Raw genomic sequence first — 21,297 nt, forward strand, 5'->3', positions numbered from 1 at the left:
AGTTTAGACCTCTAGCCATAGGCCCAGGGCCAAGCAAGCTCTGGAAGGTTTATGGTGGCCTGAGTCACTCTAACACTCCTACCAGAGCCTCACTCAGCAGAAACATTAAGAATTTCCTGCATCACTGCTGCTCTGCTCCCTCCTTCTTCCTCACTGAGGTAACATCTACTCATCTTTTAAGACCCAGCCAGGCACCAACTCTAGGAAGCGGGGTTAGGTGACCCCCTCAGTGCTCCAGCAATATCCTAAGAATGCTGCCGTGTAGGTAATCACTATTCATGAATCTGCTGTTCCTACTACTGTGTGAGCTTCTCGAGAGAAGGGACTGCTGTCTAAAATTCATCTTTGCAACAGCAGTGGCCAGCCAGTCTAATACCGAAGGTGCTCAAACTATGTGTTGACCTTTACAATCAAAAGAAGCACTGCTTGAGACATCTGCAGTACAGATTAATGAAAGGCTTGCTCTCCTTTCTTGTTCTGAAGGACAAGTTCCAACAACTTGCAATGGGGGGAAAATCAGCCTACTCCCTGCAAAGCAGGGCTTTACAGACTGCTACCGACCTCACGTGGGATCCAAGGAAAACATTACCTTCCTCATTCAGGAAGCAAAGTCATTCTTTCTGCAGGCCCTTTGGAGTTGCACTGTTTAAAGTATAGTTGGCAAAGATCTTTACAGATACGGTCAAGGAGTTGAACAATCTGTGCACAGCTTATTCACTTCCAATATTGTCTACTCTTAGTCTCTATGATACTGTCATCGATTCACCAGAGAAGCAGCATGAACCCATGAGTGTAGCTCTTGGAGTTTTCTGTTTACTGTCCAGAGAAATTCAGTAATAGAGATGCACACACTATTATCACTGGTGCATATAATGAAGGACCCTGGAAGAAATGGTAGCACTGGGTCTTAAAAATTGAGAAAGAGACCAACTTTCCTTCCTGTATAGTTTCTATGCTGTAGGAAGTATTTGCAGCCTCTGGTACTAAATGTTTCTGGTTGAGTAAATCAAAATATAAGTTTTGCCTTTAGAACTTAGACATCATTTCAATGCATATGGAAAATAATCATCTCAAAACAGAGCTGGGTGAGTCATCTGACTCCAGAAAAGCAGGAGATAAGGCCTCTTCCTGATTTCCTGCCCCTCTTTAGCAAAATTTTCCAAAATGCTACTCTTGCCTCGCTCCTACATCATCTCATGCAACTACCAGATGCCAAGTTCTCAAATATCCTGCCCTGGAAAGGAAGTTTCCACACACACATGCCTCCAGCCTAGCCTTTCAAACGCTCCTTCATCACACATCCCACCCCATCTCCACACACACATTCCCCGAACTGTGACAGGAGCCCTCGAGAAATTCAGGAACCGCAGAAGAGGGAAATGAGGGGTGGGGTAGCTCTCGCATTTAAAGAAGAAAACGAAAGCGGCGCACACACACTTTTTAAATTTGTGCTGAGAGCGAAGCCTGGGAAAGTCCTTCCTGTGGCCTCACGGGTGTGGCCCTCTGGCTGCACCCGGCCCCAGGTGGGGTCAAAAGGCAAAGATGCCGGCAGGAGTGCCAAGGAATCGGGGGGGCTCGGGTCTGAATAAACGACGACCTGATCTAACCAGAGCGCGTCAGAGCACAGCCAAGGGCCAGGACTTAGGGAAAGGCGATCCGGAGGAACAGCAGCAGCGCGCAGAAGGGAGAACCGTCCCCGTGCACTAGCTTCACTGAGCTTCCCCACAGCCCAAGTCCAGCCGGAGGAGGGAGGTCTCCACGCCCGTTAACAGACGAAAGGCTCAGGGGGAGTATCAGGGACCCGGAGCAGGCCCGGCAAAGACCAGATGAACAAGTCCAGGGCCAGGAACCGGGGTCTGAAGGAGTCCCGGCGAGGACCCTTGAGGGCCCGAGACGCGCCACGCCTCTGTTTCGACATTCCACTTACGTCGCTGATCGTCGCTGCCCAGAGCCCGAGCTCGGGGACGGCGACCACAGCCGCCGGGGCCCAGCACAGGAGGCAGAGGGCGACGCGAAGCAGCGGGGTCCCGGCAAAGAGGCGGCCGGGCGGGACCCAGGCTCCGATGCGGCAGGCGGCGGCCATCTTGACACGGAAGCCGCACCTGGCGCTCCTGGACATCCGCCACGCCCCGGGTCCACACCTGATACGGCTCCGCCCCCGGGAGGCGGGTTCGGGTCGTGTGGTGTGGCTCCGACAGGGAGGTGGAGACGGGGTTTAGGCTTGGGCGGGGAGGCGCGGTTCGGACCCGGGAAGCGGAGCCCAGGAGTGGAGCTAGAAGGAGACAGAGCGCGGCAAGGGGGGGTAGGGGGTGGGAGGGGTGGGCGGGCCAGAGCGTGGAGGCGAGCTTCAGGGCCGGGCCGGAGTCGGGAGGCGGGGTCGGGAGAAGAGCTGGGGGGCGGGACTATTGGGGGGGGGGCGCGACTATCGGGGGGGGCGCGGGAGGAGATATGAGTGGGGGCGGGGCTTGGGGCCGGGCCGGAGTGTGGAGGCGGGGCCTGGAGAACAGGCGGGGCGTGGGCGGGACCATATTGGGGGCGGGACCGGCCCGGGGTGAAAGGTCAAGTTCCAGACTTCGCTATGGCTGTGGTCTGATGCTTAATGGAGAATATGGGATGGAGTTTCGTGCTTAAGTTTTCTGCTCCTTGTGTTTCAGTTTCTTGTATCCTATACACGTGCCCCTATCCCAGTCCTCACAGCTCAAGGGAAACAAACTGTTCTCTTAATTCGTGGAAAGTGGTTTGGAAAGTACTTTGAAGTCAGGGTCAATTGAACCCAAGGCATTGTGTTGTAAGCATAACTTGGTAGCACAGTAGTAATTTTCAGACAAATACAGCCGCCTGATTACTTAAACCTAAAAGGACTTCAATTTGTCTTACAGTGTACTTTGCCTAGCATTTTCGCCTTAGAAAGCTTGCTGTCAGAACTGCTTTATTATCAAATGTAAATAATGTCTAGAGGGAGAATACAATCCTCGATTAATACTGTTCTAATGTAAAATAGGACTGATTTACAGTCAAGAGGTTCTGTTTGCCTTATCAGTCACCCTCATTCACCCTAGTCACTTATTCAGCCAATCATTATTGAGGGTCTAGTCTAGAGAGGTTTGAGTTGAGAGTCTTGTGTATTTATAAATGTGAGGGGCGCCTGGGTAACTCAGTTGGTTAAGCATCTGATTTCGGCTCAGGTCATGATCTCACGGTCCGTGAGTTCGAGCCCCACGTCGGGCTCAGAGCCTGGAACCTGTAGCCTGTTTCAGATTCTGTGTCTGTTTCTCTGACCCTCCCCCGTTCATGCTCTGTCTCTCTCTGTCTCAAAAATAAATAAACATTAAAAAAAAAACGATAAATGTGAAGATTGAATGTATGACAGTTCCTTTTCACAAGAATCTTGTGATTATATATCATATGTTTTTATTGTGTCAAATTTTTATTGTTTACTAATGCTTTGTATAGACAGACCCCTTGTTATACAACCATCAAAATTCAAGGGCCCTAAGAAATAGGTTCCTAGAACACTAGCCAATCCTCACCAGTAGGTGGCACTAGCATTTTGAAGATATTTTACATAAAAATCGTGGCTTTGTAATCCTGAGTTTTTAGTGTCCAATTGATGATGCTATAGATACCTCTAATTTAAATCATTAGAACCTTAATTCAGGCAACATATATTATGTACCTTAGTGCTAGGTGTTGTACATTTGTACAGATTGCTGGCAATTGACTTAGCAAGGATTTTACATTATTAAAGAACAAGTACTTTTATTTGTCATTTAGATTTTGTGGCTATTCTATTAAAACCTAGTTTCCAAGGCAGATTAGAACTGTCATTGACTTGAGCAAATCAAGCAGCACTGGTATCTCCTACATCCAAGGCATTACCTGGTCAGGGATAAGATCAGTACGGCATAGTCTCTGTCATCACTGTGAGGCTGTAAAAATATAAAAAGATGTGCACATGTAAAAAGCCAATAATACAAGGCAGAATGGGTAAAGCCTTGAACTGTGGATATCAAAGGTGTACAGGGGTAAGTTGGTTATTTTTTTCAAGAGTCCTTATCTTTTAGCGATTTCCTTCATACGAGTTTGCCCAGAAGCAGACCCTGAGATAAAAATATGAGTAGTAGTTCATTTGGGAGGTGCAGCACCAGCAGGGGAGTGTTATGGGCTGAATTTTTCATCCAAATTTCATATGCTAAAGTCTTAACCCCAATACCTCAGAACGTGACTGTCTTTGGAGATAGGGCCTTTAAAGAGGTAATTAAGGTAAAAATGAGGTTGTATAGGTGGGCCCTACTACAGTATGATTGGTGTCCTTATAAGAAGAGGAGATTAGGGGCGCCTGGGTGGCGCAGTCGGTTAAGCGTCCGACTTCAGCCAGGTCACGATCTCGCGGTCCGTGAGTTCGAGCCCCGCGTCAGGCTCTGGGCTGATGGCTCGGAGCCTGGAGCCTGGTTCCGATTCTGTGTCTCCCTCTCTCTCTGCCCCTCCCCCGTTCATGCTCTGTCTCTCTCTGTCCCAAGATAAATAAACGTTGAAAAAAAAAAAATTAAAAAAAAAAAAAAATAAAAAAAAAAAAAAAAAAAAAAAAAAAAAAAAAGAAGAGGAGATTAGCGCACACACACACACACACACACGCACGCACGCACACACACACAGAGACCACGTGAAGACACAGGGAGAAGACAGCCATCTATAAGCCCAGAAGAGAGGGGCGCCTGGGTGGCTCAGTCGGTTGAGCGTCTGACTTCGGCTCAGGTCATGATCTCTCAGTTTGTGAGTTTGAGCCCCGTGTCGGAACCCCGTGTCGGAACCCCGTGTCAGAGCCCTGTGTCGGGCTCTGTGCTGACAGTGCAGAGCCTGGAGCCAGTTTCAGATTCTGTCTCCCTCTCTCTGCCCCTTCCCCGCTCATGCTCTGTCTCTCTGTCTCTCAAAAATGAATAAACATTAAAAAAAATTTTTTTATAAGCCCAGAAGAAAGATTCAGAAGAAACTAACCCTGCTGACATCTTGAACTCTGACACCTTGATGTCAGACTTCTAGCTTCTAGAATCATGAGAAAATACATTATGTTAAGTCGCCCAGTCTGTGGTACTTCGTTATGGCAGCCCTGGAAAACTGATACAGGGAGTGAGCAAATCTGCCAGGGAGGGGATATAGTTAATAAATGGGGCATTATCACATCAGCTACTACCGTGGGCAAAGGGAACACAGTCCCATTGAGAAACTTGGGACAAAGATGTGAAGCACAAGCCTCAGAATCACCTCACACAAGGGATGAAGGAGCTGAGATATTTACATATTTACACCTGTTAGTCTTTGGTTAGGGTCTGCCCCTGGGAGGGCACCAAAGAGACTGCAGTTCCAGGCTGCTGTGAGCGGGGCACAGTTTTCCCCACTTTTGAGGAAAGCCTTTAAGCAAAGAGATGCTAGAGTCAGTTCAGGCACACTGAAGTGAAAAGATAGGAGGAATATGGGGAGGGCACTGACAGGGATCACTGCAGAAATTCACCCTAAAATACTAACATCAGTGTACATGATGTCTGGGATTTGCTTTAAAATAATACAAGAGGAAGAGAAATGAGTGGGGATACAGATAAAATAAGATTGGCCATGAGTAGACCATTTCCTAAAACGTGGAGATGATGCATGACCCTCCTGCCTACTCTTGTGTAAGTTTAAATTTTTCCATAATAAAACGTTTTGTAAAAGGTACATTAGAGACCTCTGCTAGCTAGAGCAGTAGGGACCAAATTTACATTCCTGCCTAAAACAACAACAACAAACAGACCAAATATATGAAACAACAGTTTCCAAGACTCTGGACATCAGGCAATGGACAATTATTCCTAAGGAAAAAAAAAGAAGGGTGGGCCCTATGATAGGTTTGGCTTACTAGCTTAAGAAAGTTTCCAGGCCACAATACAGGGAGGAGAAACTAAAGCAGAGCCTGGCAGATTCTCAGAGTTTAGAAGACTCAGCTAGGAGTCCAATGTGAGTAAGGCAGTTAGTTGGCAGGACTCAATATAGTGAGGAGACAGCTGTACAATGAGGGAATCTTGAGATCTAGAGAAGGTCCTCCTCAAATCTTCAGCAGAGAACTGCTCTACACATGAAGAAACTGCCTGAGGCCAAGGAAAGATTCACCAAAAAGAATAAGAAGGAACAGTACTAGAAAGGGCTGGGAAAAGTGCCTGTCCTGATCAGCTAACCTCGGAAATTTTATAATTTATAGGGCAATTGTCTAGAGTACTCAAAAGTGTTTTGCCCCAATGGTGGGGAGTAATTAGCCCTAGATTAAACATGGTTCTTCAGCCCAATTAACAAATCTTAAAAGCAAGACTCAAAAGGTTAGTTTCCAAGTAACTGTATCCTAGAACAAAGCTCAAGGATTATTTATAGGTATATAAAAATCTCCAGCACCCTAGAAGGTCAAATCACAATATCTGTCATCCAACTAAATTCTTGGCAAAGAATTAGGAAAATATAAGATGTAAGGAGGAGAAAAAAAATCAATTGAAACTGACCTAGAACTGACACATGTCAGAATGAGCAGAAAAGGATATTAAAAGTCATTGTAACTTAATTTCATATGTTCAAAAGTTAAGTAGAGACATGGAAAATAGAAAAAAGACCAAATTAAGTTTCTAGCAATGCAAAATACAGCATGTGAGATAAAAAAAAAATAGACTGGGTGGGATTAATGGCATATTGACTACTGCAGAAGGGAATATTAGTGAACTTGAAGACACAGGAATAAAAACGAATCAAAATCTCAGAAAAGAAAAAGAATGAAAAAAAATTAAACATCAGTAAGCAGTGAGCATCAGTGAGTAGTCAAGTGGCGCAATATATGTGCGATTGGAATCCCAAAAGAAGGGAGAGTCAGAAAAAATTTTTGAATAAATAATGGCTGAAGTTTTCTCAAACTTGGTAAAAACTATAAACTCACAGATCCAAGAAGATCAATTAAGGCCAAACGAAAGAAATCCAAAGATGACACCAAAGCATATCATAAGCAAATTGCATACAATCAGTGATAAAAAAAAATCTTAAAAGCAGAAAAAAAAGGACATGTTAAATACAAAAAACAAAGTGATAAGAATGACACAAATTTCTTGTAGAAACAATAAAAACAAAAAGACAATGGAGAAACATTTTTAAAAGAATTGAAAGAAAAAACATCTTTTAATCTAGACGTCAGTACTCAGCAGAAATATCTTTCAAAAACAAGAGGAATAGTCATTTTCAGATTTAAAAAGCTGTAGAAATTCATCATGAGAAGACCAGCCTGAGAAAAAATGTCTAGAAGATGATTCCAGATAGAATACTGGATTCACACAAAGGAATAAAGAGCAGTGGAAATGGTAACAACATGTAAATATGTAAGATCTTTTCGTATTATTGGAATATCTTTAACAGTTATTTTACTATTTAAACAAATATAATAATATCACCTTGGATTTATCACATGTGTGAAATAAAATCCATGCAGTAATAGCATAAAGTCCAGGAAGGGAGAAATGGAAATATATTATTGTATGGGTTTTACACTACATTAATACAATTTTTTTTAATGTTTATTTATTTTTGAGAGAGACAGAGAGAGCATTAGCAGGGGAGGGGGAGGGGTAGAGACAGAGGGAGATACAGAATCTGAAGCAGGCTCCAGGCTCTGCGCTGTCAGCACAGAACCTGATGTGGGGCTCAAAATCACAAACTGTGAGATCATGCCCTGACCCAAGTTGGTCGCTTAACCGACTGAGCCACCCAGTGCCCCTATACTATATTTTATTTTATTTTATTTTTTTAATTTTTTTAACGTTTATTTATTTTTGAGACAGAGAGAGACAGAGCATGAACAGGGGAGGGGCAGAGAGAGAGGGAGACACAGAATCGGAAGCAGGCTCCAGGCTCTGAGCCATCAGCCCAGAGCCCGACGCGGGGCTCGAACTCACGGACGATGAGATCGTGACCTGAGCCGAAGTTGGACGCTTAACCGATTGAGCCACCCGGGCGCCCCTATACTATATTTTAAATGATATATCACTTGAACAGAGACTGTGATAAATTACACATATAACTACCAATCTTAAAATAATTACTAGAAGAATAAAAAGTTATAGCTAATAAATCATGATGGGAGGTAAAATGGAATCATAAAAAATGTTTGATTATTCCAAAAGATGGCAGAAAGAGTAGAAAAAGGGAATAAAGAACAGGTAGGACAAATACAAAACAAATTGCAAGATGGCTGATTGAAACTCTACCATATCAATAATCATATTAGATGTTAATGGTCTAATTATTTTAATTAAAAGATAGTGATGTCAGATTGGTTGAAAAAAATCCAACTATATGCTGCCTATAAGAGAGGCACCTTAAATATAAAAACACAAATAGGTTAAAATTGAAAAGAATGAAAAATTATAAGATATTCCAGGAAAGCTGGAATGACTATATTAACATCAGGCAAAGTAGATTTCACAGCAGAACATATTATGAGGGATATAATGAAGGTAATTTCATAATGATAAAGGGGTCACTTCACTGGAAAGACACAACAATTCTACATACTTATGCACCTAATAACAGAGTTATAAGATGAGTGAAGGAAAAACCAGTTGGAAATCTATAAAAATCCATAATTATAGTCATCCCAAAAAGAAACCCTGAATCCATTAGCAGTCACTTTTTGTATCCTCCTCCCCCAGCCCCTGACAAACATTAATCTACTTTCTGTCTCTATGGATTTGCCTATTCTGGATATTTTACATAAATGGAATCACAATATGTGGTTCTTTGTAATTAGCTTCTTTCACTTAGCATATTTTCAGAGCTAATCCACACTGCATCATGTATCAGTATACTATGGCTGAATAATATTCCATGGTATAGATATCCCACATTTTGTTTATCCATTCATCATACACTGATGAACATTTAGGTTGTTTCCACCTTTTGGCTATCATGAATAGCACTACTATGAATATTTATGTATAAGTTTTTGTGTGAACATGTTTTCAATTCTCTTGGGTATACACCTAGGAATGCAATTCATGGGTTATATGGTAAATCTATGTTTTAACTTTTTGAGGCACTGCCAAACTATTTTTTAAAGCAGCTGTACTATTTTGTAATCTCATCAGCAATGTTTGAGGGTTCCAATTTCTCCACATCCTTACCAACACTTGTTATTATCTTTCTTTTAGATTATAGCCATTCTAGTGGCTGCAAGGTGGTATCTCACTGTTGTTGTTTTTAAAGATTTTATTTGTAAGTAATCTCTATACCCAATGTGGAGTTTGAACTCACAACCCTGAGATCAAGAATCGCATGCTCCACCAAGAGGGCTAGCCAGGCACCCCTCACTGTGGTTTTGATTTGCATTTCCATGACTAAAGATGTTGAATATCTTTTCATGTGCTCATTGATCATTATATATCTTCTTAGGAAAAATATATATTCAAATCCTTTGCCCCTTTAAAACTTGTTTTCTTTCCCTTTTAAAAGTTAGAATTTTTTTTTTTATTGTTGAATTATAAGAATTGTTTCTATTTCTAGATACAGGTCCCTTTTTATCCAGCATAATGATCTCTGTCTTTCAATCAGAATATTTAATCCATTCACATTTAGTGAACTCCTTATCACTGGCTAAACAAGAAACATTGTGAATGCAGGGCAGACTTATAAATTTCCTGAACTTGGAATATATTCTCCAAGCTGCACACAAATCAATAAACAAAAGGTGGAGGCTTTAATGGCTCAAGATGTTCAAGTACAACACTGACCAAAGGCTGGCTTATTACTAAGCCATGCTGACTCAGAGGTGATCTCTTAAAAGCCAGGCTTAAAAATGAAAACAAGAATAATGTTTAAAAAGTAAATAAGCAGAGACATCAGTGGTCAAACACTGCAGGAGAAATACAGTCTACAGGATTAATTCAGGCAAGCCACTAAAAAAAACAAAACCAAAAACAAATAAGAAAACAAACAGGGGCACCTGGTTGGCTCAGTTGGAGGAGCATGTGACTCTTGATCTTAGGGTTGTGGGTTTGAGCCCCACACTGGGTGCAGAGATTACTTAAACAAATAAAACATCAAAAAAAAAAAAAAAGAAAAAAGAAAACAGTGATGACAATCACTTCTGGAAGGAGGGACAAATTAGAATCTATAGTTGCTATAGTTTATGATCTGAAATAGCCAGTTTCAATAAAAAATATGTGAAACATGAAAATAAACAATAAAGTTAGCTCATACATAGGAAAAAAAAAGTAGTCAATAGAAATTGTCCCTAAAGAGACCCAGACAAAAAATTTAGCAGACACTTTATTATTTTAAAAAGTGTCTATTTAGATAAAACTCAAAATCAAATAGAGAATATGAACAAAGAAATACAAGTTATTAAAAGAACCAAATGGCACTTCCGGAGTTAAAAGTAGATTACTGAGGGGTGCCTCACTGGCCTAGTCTATAGAGCATGTGACTTTTGATCTCAGAGTCATTGTGAGTTCGAGCCCCACGTTGGGGGTAGGGTTTACTTCAAAAATATAAGGGGCACCTGGGTGGTTCTGTTGGTTAAGACTCTGACTTCAGCTCAGGTCATGATCTCATGGTTAGTGAGTTCAAACCCCACATCAGGTACTGTGCTTACAGCTCAGAGCCTGGAGCCTGTTTCAGATTCTGTGCCTCCCTCTCTCTCTCTCTCTCTCTCTCTCTCCCTGCCCCTCCCCCGCTCACACTCTGTCTCTGTCTCTCTCTCTCTCAAAAAAATAAACATTTAAAAATAAAATAAAATAAAAAGTACAGTTACTGAGATGAAAAACTCTCTAGAAGGACTCAACAGCAGATGTGAGCTGGCAGAAGAGAGAATCAGCAAATTTGAAGATAGATCATTAGAGACAGTCTAATCTGAAGTACAGGAAGAAAAAGATTTAGAGAACTACAAAATTATGTCACAAGAAATTATTTTCTATCTTTGGGGAAACAATGTTAAAAGAGGCCATAGTACTCATGGCATTAGAGAAGCAGCCTACGTTCCCTTGAACTGCTCAGACCATTTGTGGTATAATGGAATTTTGGTTTTCAAACTCCAATGGATGGCCCTTTAATTTTAAGTTTTAAGGGGCAGGGCCTTAGAGCCTACTTCCAGGGAAAGCCCTTGCTCTCTAGTTCTTAGGTTTGTTAGAGCCCAAACAACATCTGCAGGCATGGCTTCAACAAAATGTGCAAGTCAGAGCATTCTGAAGAATATTCTTTAAAAGAAAGTATTCATTTGAAGCCATGCGTTCCCTCCCCTGGACTGTTATCAAGACAGCAAGGCTGTTCCTTGCAAATCCCAATGTCCAGAAAAGAGCCTTCTTCTCAGTGAATATCAGTAAATGGATGAATTTATTATATGCGTCCTCACCGGACACTTGTTTGAGAACACAGTCTTGGTTAGAATTTATAATTATGCAGCTTCAATAAATCCACTAATTAATTTAAGATGCTTGTACCCTTGAGGTAGGAAGGGTTAATATATAGAACTCTCAAGTTGGTCTTTCAAGTATCTATACATGGAATCCCATTTCAATAGAAGATATTGTACATGAAAATATTCTGAGTAGTGGTCTTGGAGTTACAGCTTCTAGAAATAATCATTACATTTAAATACAATTAATTTAAGCAATTAAGACATGCTTAAGTTAAATAGATGATGGGCAGTTTCACTTCTGTTCTGGGAGCTTTAAAAGAGAGAAGATAAAACCTACATATAGAAACACTGGGCATGACTGAAATGTTTGTTAACGAAAACAAAACTTCCCGTTTTCCCACTTGTCATCCAAGGTAACTAAATGTCTTTAGAGAAGTTAAGTTGCTGTCATAGCTGGTTTACTTTTGGGCCAATTATTTTCCCATTGACTCAGCAGAAGTTCCTACTTGTTTTTGCCATTGACCAGAAGTCACAAAGGTCTTAACTTTCATGAATCAGGATTAGTCTGGCCACAGTCATTCTGATTTGCAAGATAAGAGACTGTGGTTTGGCTTGTTTCCTGAGCAGGAACTTCTGCTTGGTCTGGAGTCACGGAGGCCATGGAAGAGTCTCTCCATCCCCGGAGGGCACTTGGACCCACCCCAGGTCCCCAAATCTTGTCCATAAGGCCACTACTGCTTGCCATACTCATATATGGGGAGGGATGAGCACCGAGGCTCACAAGTAACCAAACTCCAGGATGAGATGGACAGAAGAGGAACCTCTGGGCATCAGGATGTAGAGAGTTGCCTTTGAGCCCAAGAGCCACTTGAGGTGAGGGATGATGGCCAACTTCCTTCACTCTGCCAACTTCCGCAACTGTGTGCATCCCTGGCGATGACGAAATTATTTTATTTTTGAGCTAGTTTGTGTTATTTTGGAAGGAGTTGATAACATAATCAGGGAAAAGATTTCTAGTATGACAAATGGTGAGTTTGTACTGCATAAAAAATGAAATTGGGAGAAGCTTCTAATTGGGGAAATCCTCTAGTAAGTATAAAGTTCTTTCAAAGACCTTGCTTTCTCCCCTTCCTACATAACCACCTAGGGGGTTGCAGAGAAGGTACTCCTATCTTTACTCTCCAGGAGAGCCAAGTGACCTGCCCAGACTGTTCAAGGAGTGCTCACTCATACGACTAGTTTCCTTCCAGCCTTTGTCATTGGCTGCATGGCCCAGCTCATGAGGTTCTTTTTTTTTTTTTTTTTTAATTTTGAGAGAGAGCGAAAGTACGAGAAGGGCAGGGGCAGAGAGAGACAGAATCTGAAGCAGGCTCTAGGCTCTGAGCTGTCAGCAAAGAGCCCAACATGGGGCTCAAACTTGTGAACCGTGAGATCATGACCTGGGCTGAAGTCGGACGCTTAACTGACTGAGCCACCCGAGTGCTCCTCAGCTCATGAGGTTCTGATCTTCACTTCTCTCTACTCAGAAAACAAACAAGAAAGCAAAACAAAACAAAACAAAACAAAAAAACCAGGAAAAGGTAAAAGGGAAGGAAAGGATAGAAAGGAAGAGAAGGGAAAGGAAGGGAAGGAAAGGAAGAAGGGGTGGAGGAGGAAGGCAAGAAAAACCCTCACAAGGCAGAGCTAGTCCCAACCTGTAGGTCACGAGTATTTCTGGTATCTGTTTATTTGTCTTGCCCTCTTGACCTCCCCAGTCCTGTCCCAGCTTGCTGAAGACAATGACCCAATTTGTTTCTGTTTTCTCTCCCCCTCTTTGGCCCATCAAGAGCCACTTTACAAAAGTAATTTGAGTTTATAAAAAAGGGAATTTAAAAGGCTATTTTCAGTTCATGCTCAGGAGACCGTACAAGAGTTTCCTAATGATTGGGTCCTCTGAAAGTTAGTTCTTTCAGAACTTTGAAACTTTCGAATGTGGCTAAGAAGAACCACTGTGTTTCCAAAGTTCTCAGTGAGGAGACTGAAATGCCTGCATAATGGTAGTTAGTTTCATTCCCCTCATGGGAAGAGGAAGCTGAGATGGGAGGGTGATGCCCATCACATCCCATTTAATCAAGGACCTGGTGCACTGTTGTGGGTTGGATGAAGTGAGTTTCTCTGCTGTGTTTGTTGATGTCTGAAGAAAAGCCAGAAGTCACAGCTTGCTCACTTCTCTGCGCTATTCTGTAGTAGAACTGGTCCAGGCTTCTCAGCCTTTCTCAAGCCACGTGGCCTATACCGAGCAAACTGGACAGGATTTGGAGGGCTGTGCAATTTAATGAGCTATTTATTATATATTTGTTTACACTGCACCATTAAAGTTAGAAATATAAAACACTAAGTATATTAATTTAGATATTTCATATTAAATTTATATGAAACTTCCAAGTAACAGTTTTTCAGTTTGCTTATTTATCTTACAGATGTGGACATAACCTTTATACATTGAAGTTTTAATTTTTTTAAGTTCTTGATCAGTTCCTGATCAAGAACTTAATGAGGAGCCATTCACATTCTTTTAATTTTTTTTAAGTTCATTTATTTTTGAGAGACAGAGAGAGACACACACACAGAGAGTGCGAGCGGGGGAGGGGCAGGAAGAGAGAGAGAGAGAGAGAGAGAGAGAGGAGGAGACACAGAATCTGAAGCAGGCTCCAGGCTCTGTGCTGATAGCACAGAACCTGACGTGGGTCTCGAACTCATGAGCTGCAAGATCATGACCTGAGCCGAAGTCTGACGCTTAACCAACTGAGCCACCCAGGCACCTCCCTTCACACTGTTGATAGTCACCGTCAATAAGAAACTTCGTTTGCACAAGTAGGTCATAAAAATTTTTTGATTTTTTTAAATAACCATCCCAAAATTTCTAACAATAGAAATTATCTTTATAGGCTCTAACAGCCTTTTTTTTTTTTCTTTTTGCTCTTTCACTGATAAAATGTGATGCTGGCATTTTCTGTAACAATGCAGATCCTTTTCAAACCCTCAGAACTTTCTTTTTTTTTTTTTTTAATTTTTTTTTTTCAACGTTTATTTATTTTTATTTTTGGGACAGAGAGAGACAAAGCATGAACGGGGGAGGGGCAGAGAGAGAGGGAGACACAGAATCGGAAACAGGCTCCAGGCCCCGAGCCATCAGCCCAGAGCCCGACGCGGGGCTCGAACTCACGGACCGCGAGATCGTGACCTGGCTGAAGTCGGACGCTTAACCGACTGCGCCACCCAGGCGCCCCCTCAGAACTTTCTTGTATAGAGCATTGCACAGTAACAGTAAAGCTGGCTCCCGTTGGAGACTGCAGCTCCTGGGTTGGCAGCTGGGGCAAGGACCCGGGCTGGGCACAGGACAGGCGCTAAGCCTCACAGGCTGCGGTGGCTTGGGGCAGCTGCTCACAAGTGGGGAGCAACAGGCCTGAGGGACCAGTGCTCACACTGCATCAGTCTACTGCCTTCACCAGCAGAGGGAGTTAGGTTCTCTGTGCCTCAGCCTGCCCATCTGGGAAATGGGGATAATAGCAGTACCTACCAGCCAGGGTTGTTTTCAGGATTGAATGAGTCCTATGTGTGGCCACAGAGTAAGCGCTACCTGCGTGTTTATTAGCCAAAACGAAAAGGTCGAGAGCCTCTGAAACAAACCCCCAAATCATGTGCAGAGCCAGCCAGAATCAGATTACTGAGTTCTGAAATCCCAGCTCTACCCCTCTCTAGATGTGGGCCATAGCGCGTCACTCAATGTTTCCAGCCTCGGTTTCCTGGTCCATACATGATAGTGGCATTGCTACGTACGGTAGTGATATCCAGATTAAATAGGGCAGTTCACATAAAGTGCTTGAAACACAGCAAGTGCTCAACCAACAACCGCTGTCATGACATAGCAGAGCCAGGCTGTGAACTCACAGATACTGAGTTCTAAGCCTGTTCCTTGCCCACTGCCTGGGTCCACCTCCCGTAAGTTGTGACTCCCAAACGGAAAAGTGTTTTACCTGTCAGACTCTCTCCCATAAGTTATTTTTAATCTTTCCACTCAGATTGTCGTTGTCAACCCTTTAGTATATTTTGTTTTTCTTTTTAAGTTTTTTTTTTAATGTTTTTATTTCTTTTTGAGACAGAGAGAGACAGAACATGAACAGGGGAGGGGCAGAGAGAGGGGGAGACACAGAATCTGAAGCGGGCTCTAGGCTCTGAGCTGTCAGCACAGAGCCCGACGCAGGGCTTGAACTCACGAGCCGTGAGATCATGACCTGAGCCGAAGTCGGACGCTCAACCGACTGAGCCACCCAGGCACCCCAGTATATTTTGTTTTTCATCCTTGGACTCTGGAGTGGTTTTTCCATATCTTTCCAGAACAATGCCAAGATGGGTCACAGCAATTGCATCGAGGACCAGCCATTAGGGGAATTTCTCTGCAGAGGCATGGAGGCCACTGGTCGGTGACCAATGTCTTTCAAGTAAGTACAACACACCCTTCCTCATTCAAATTTTATTAGGAAATCACATCAAAGAATTACTTAGTTATAAAACTTTAAACATTAAATAAATCATTCTTATCAAATAGATGATTCATGTAAGAATATCAGATTTTTCATAAGACCAGAAGCAAAGCCAAATACAGCATTCCATTTTACAAATATTTTTACACTTAATAGTCATGAAAAAGAAAAGAACTTTAAAAAAAAACCCTGACTCTGTGCAAATGTTAACATCAAGGAACAGCGCTAGAGATGAGGCTGTTAAAGCTTAAATCTTTGATCTGCAAGGTAAGCGCATGAAATAAGTCATCTTTTATTAAAATAGATCTTTGTCTCTTTCCATCATATACATATAAGTGTATTTTCTCTTTAAATAAATATATATTATGTATTTTTAATGATGACTTACATTCATCTGGTGCTTTGGGGCCATGGCATTGGATTGGTAAGGAAGACAAATTCTAAAAACATGGAGTGTACAGAGATCCTCCTAAAGCAGAAGACTTTCCTTGAGTTGGGAATGTCTCTCAGGTTTCCTCATATGAGGACTTCTGAGTCTTCTGAGGAGTCGTCGGCAAATAAAAGTCCATCTGGTGATGGGCTCCCCAAGGGCAAGGGGCTGGAATGGGACCAGGAGACTCCATTTTTTACAAGTTTGTCCTCTGGTAAAACACAGTCTTTTTCCGCCGTCCCTGATGCCGGGGCGGCAGAAGCCAAATCTCCCCACTCCTCACTGCCCCCATTCAGGATGTACCTTTCTTCCTGAGGCTTGCTGTCATGAATTTCTGCTGTGACCACACTGACAGCAGCGCTGGGAGTACAAGAGCCAATGATAGAGTCAAGATCAATGTTCATGTCTAGCTGAGCAAGTGCGGGGCCCTCTCCGGGGTCCTCGCAGCTCTCGGGAAACTGTGTGTTGATGTAAATGACATCAGCTTTGTCCTGAACTTCAGGCAAACTCTCCAAGAGTTTTTCTAGCTGCAGCCTCAGCACAGAAAAGGTCGGTCGGTCCAAGGGCTCAGCTCTCCAGCAAGAATGCATTATTTCATACCTACAAGTACAGAAGAGTGAGTTGTTTCCTGGCCCAGCACCCACAGCGCTTAGGACAATCCACACAGTGTTTTCACCTATTCTTTGGTTTTGTCACATCTTAATCCACACGAATTCCACTTTTGGGAAATCACTGAGGTTTTCCTTGTGGCATAGTATTTGTTCAATGTTTATAAATATTCCATAGGTATGTAATAAGTGATTCTCTGGCTCCAGGAATACAGGACATTCATGGCAATTATATCGAACTTTGCAAAGTAGGAGTATTTCAGGTCTTTCCTTCACTCTAGAGGTTGGCACACTATATGGCCCATGGGCCAAGTCCAGCCCACTGTCTGCTTTGTAAATAAGGTTTTACGGGAACACAGCTACCTTTATTTATTTACATATTGTCTATAGCTGCTTCTGCTACAGTGGCAGAGTTGTGTAGTTGCTACAAAAACCATATGGCCTGCAAAACCGAAGGTATTTATTTGGCACTTTACAGAAAGAGCGTGCTGACCCCAGTTCCATACCATCAGATTGGGTTTGTAACCAGGAGGACTGAGTTAGAAGGGCCCTGGGGCAAGGGCTAAAGAGGCCAGGGGGTGAGGAAGGGGGAAGGTGAAGGATGTGTGCCTCACGGGGCTCAGTGTTGTGTATCACTATATTTAGTCTTCTCGACAGCCCTGTCATTGTTGCTTTGCAATAAAAACGAGAGTGGACTCGGGGATGTTACAGATGCCATGGCTCTGTGGGCAGCAGGGGCAGTATGGGGACCAGCCTCCAGCTGGACAACTCCTATCCCCAGGTGCTCATGACCCCTCTGTTGTGTTCTGTACAGACAACTCTCTGGTTTTTTCATTTCCAGTGTCTGATATAACTAAGAATTACAGTGGAGGGACATTTACATGAGCACAACAAAACAAAGAGATGACTGAATGAGGGACCACTGGCCGGAGACGAAGAGGGCGTTATACCATCATTTCATTTTGATTCTTTCCTGTTTTGAGAAATTCATATTCACATCACTAGATAAGAAAACAACCCAAATTTAAATCATCTGACACATGTAGTTGATGCGATGTTGTGAACATAAATATGTAATTCCCAGGGTGCCTGGGTGGCTCAGTTGGTTAAGCATCTGACTTCGGCTCAGGTCATGATCTCTTGGCTCATAGGTTCAAGGCCCACGTCGGGCTCTATGCTGACAGCTCAGAGCCTGGAGCCTGCTTCAGATTCTGTGTCTCCTTCTGTCTCTGCCCCTCCCCTGCTTGTGTTCTCTCTCTCTCAAAAATAAACAAACACTGGGGCACCTGGGTGGCTCAGTTGATTAAGTGTCCGACTTCAGCTCAGGCCATGATCTCTCGGCTCATAGGTTCAGGCCCCACGTTGGGGTCTGTGCTGACGCCTCGGAGCCCGGACCCTGCTTTGGATTCTGTGTCTCCCTCTCTCTCTCTCTGCCCCTCCCCCGCTGGCGCTCTGTCTCTCTCTTTCTCTCTCAAAAATAACCATTCAAAGTTAAAAACGAAATCAACATTAAAAAAATAAAAAAATGCAATTCCCATATTTACACTGACCACATAATATAGATCCTTTGACTAATTCTGCTGGCTTGTGGTACTTCACAGACACGTCCAGATCTCATTTATGTAGGCATATAACATCATCTTTCATTTGTTTGCTTTTTCAGCCTCCATCAAGGGCCGGCTCTGAACACAGAACAGTAAGGTCACAGCAGGGGCACATTCCTCTGATAATCCCGATCCTCACTTGGATCCTCAGACTGAGGAGTGCTTTATACTCTCCCTGTTTTACCTTCAGTAGATGGTCACTTAGACAAGGCAAACAGTTTTTGTTTCCATTTTTGAGGTTTTTATGGTATAAATCAATTTGCACGACTTCCTTCCCCCCCCCCCCCCCCCCACAAAGCCTTGATTGTTGACACTCTGAGATGAGCTTGGAGGAATTCTGTCCATGGAGACATACTCTCCTTTCCATTACTTCACCAAGGCGCTGTGTTAATTTATTTTCATTTATTCCAGGTCTTAGGAGAAAGCATTTCAATAATCTATCATTTTTTCATGTGGCAAAGGAACATTGTCACTTTGAAACTTATTATTATTATTACTTTCAGTACTTTGTGAAATACCTAAAAATAGGACTATGACTTTTACAGTCATGCGAGCATGTATATGGTCTAAGCTGCTCCCCTAAAAGGGCAATGCTGTATGAGTGGACCAAGGAAAGGAGCAAGAGAGAGAGCCTTGGCCTGGAGAGTAACAGGGACTGTGATGTTTAGTAATTTAAATTTTGTGGACAGAAAGAAAAAATAGTTTGGTAGTTGCCTTTGTAAACGGTCCCTTTTGTTTTCGGTTGAGATTTTATAAAAGAGATACTCCTATCGGTTGCCAGGGGCTGAAGCAGGGGAGAAGGGGGAGTTGTTTCATGGGTACAGATTTTCCGTTTCATCAGATGAGAAGAGGCTTGGAGAGATGGACACAACAACGTGTATACCCTTAACCCTACTGAACTGCACACTTACACATGGTTACGTTATGTGAATTGTACCACTATTTAAAAAAGGAGTTTAAAAAGATGCAATCATGCAAATTCGTTAAATTTATAAATGCTTGAATTCATCATATGTGTCAAGCACCTGCTTTGTCCCTGGCTCTGAAGCTGAGTACGGCGTTTCCAGTCTGCTCAGGGAAATGATGCTCGGAAGGCAGGAGTCTCCTAAGCAGCACGTGTCTCTACAGCACTGAGCCACGGTCTGATCCTAGCTCAGCCAGCCAACCCCCATCTCTCCCATCTCTCTCCTGCTCAGGGCCTAGGCTGCCTCAGGTAGAAGCGGAGGGACTGACTGATCGGGAAGTAAAGCAGGGTTTCTGAGAGGGAGAAGGTGGGTGTGAGCCGGGGTCCTTGGAGGAGATAGATGAGCGGCAGGTACAAGTCAGGGCCGGCTCTTCACCTGCTGTCATTCCAGGCCCTGGGAGGTGGGGGTCGGGGTGGTCAGGTGTGGACAGGATGAGGCGGTGCTGTGACAGCGGCAGGTGAGCCTCGGGCAGTGACAGCCCCTGATGCTGGGTGGCCACAGCTTCAGGGCTGCTGACGTGGATGACACCTCAGCAAGTGCCGGCTGTGTGTAAGGCTAATGGGCCGCGACCCTCTGATGTTGCTCGATCAATAGCAGCTCTGTGGAGAAGTGCATTCCCACTCACATATGGGGCTACAGAGGCTTGGAGAGGAGAGGGACTCATTGAAGTCACGCTGTCAGTGGCAGCTTCAAGTCTGCCCAACCCCAGGGCCCCTGTTTTTGTCCATGACAACCTGCTTCAGTAAAAATAATAATTGCCGACCTTTTGTTTCTGTTCTGTACCCTATGGCCATCCTGTGAAGTACCTGTATAGATATTAGCTTGCTCAACCAGCATGACCCTACCACGCAGGTACTAATATCCCCATTTTAAAACGAGGACACTAAGAGGGTGATATTTGGCCCCAGGTTGAGGGTGAGGCTGTGGCCCAACTCAAGGAGTATCTAGCACCACTGATCATGTTCTTAACCATTCAGCCACCCTGCCTGTCATGGGTCCGTTTTTGCCCTATGGGCAATGGGGTACACAGAACGATGATCTTTAGGGCATCCCATGATCAGACTAATTTCAGAAAGATGGCTTTGGTTGCCACCCAAAGGATGTGGTAGGAGCCTGGGGGTAAGGAGAAAAACGAGACAGGAGACAAAAGGGCCTGTGCGATTCCATGGGAAACAACAATGACCCTCACCCGCTCATCACTTAAATGCACTGGGATGTCACTGGGCCTCTGTGTCCACATGTGTGAAGGGAAAGTGGAAGTAGGTGGCCCCAGCCGCTGGCCAGCTCTGGTCTTCCATGGTTTGATGGTGTGAGGGGTAGGAACGGAGGGGGGCTCTGAAGGATATTGGTAGGATAAAGAAAGAACAAGGTGGCTCCCAGGTGTCACTCTGGAAGACGAGGGGAATCAGTGTAAGTGCCATGAACCAAACTGGTCAGCTGGTAGGGGGTGCCCTGAGGGCTGCCGCTGGGAGGCCATGAGCTCAGCTAAGGAAATGTCCCATGTAGGCGACTGGGGAGCAGGGCTTAGTCATTCACAGGTGGGGGTGACACTGTGGGAAGAGGTGGTCTTCACGGGGCAGGATTAGAGAGTGCAAAGTGCCCTCTGTTATTTACATTGTTATCTACATTGTTATCCTACTCGGAGTTGAGTTTAAAAAGACCAAGGGGCGACTAAACACAGGAGTGAGCTCATCTCAACTAAGGTTAGGCAGCAAACATGGAGAAGCTCAGAGGTATCTGTTCATTTTTAAAAG

At 43.6% G+C, this 21,297-nt stretch overlaps 2 protein-coding genes across 4 annotated transcripts in view; both read right to left on the reverse strand.

Moving 5' to 3' along the window:
• TMEM87B (transmembrane protein 87B) overlaps positions 1 to 2,207 on the reverse strand; it is a 50,534-nt gene extending 48,327 nt beyond the window's left edge. For all 3 annotated transcript variants that reach the window (XM_047068050.1, XM_047068048.1, XM_047068049.1), the window contains exon 1: positions 1,928 to 2,207. In XM_047068050.1, coding sequence (XP_046924006.1) covers positions 1,928 to 2,119 — 192 coding nt within the window. In that variant the 5' untranslated portion in view covers positions 2,120 to 2,207. The remainder of the gene's footprint in view (positions 1 to 1,927) is intronic.
• Positions 2,208 to 15,923: 13,716 nt separating this feature from the next.
• Positions 15,924 to 21,297, reverse strand: part of MERTK (MER proto-oncogene, tyrosine kinase) — an 85,047-nt gene continuing 79,673 nt past the window's right edge. The window contains exon 19 of the mRNA XM_047069205.1: positions 15,924 to 16,966. Coding sequence (XP_046925161.1) covers positions 16,453 to 16,966 — 514 coding nt within the window. The 3' untranslated portion in view covers positions 15,924 to 16,452. The remainder of the gene's footprint in view (positions 16,967 to 21,297) is intronic.

The sequence above is a fragment of the Lynx rufus genome, unplaced genomic scaffold, assembly GCF_022079265.1.
Source record: "Lynx rufus isolate CCGP_SWC_20201006 ecotype Redwood Valley unplaced genomic scaffold, mLynRuf1.p SCAF_8, whole genome shotgun sequence".
Lineage (NCBI taxonomy): Eukaryota > Metazoa > Chordata > Mammalia > Carnivora > Felidae > Lynx > Lynx rufus.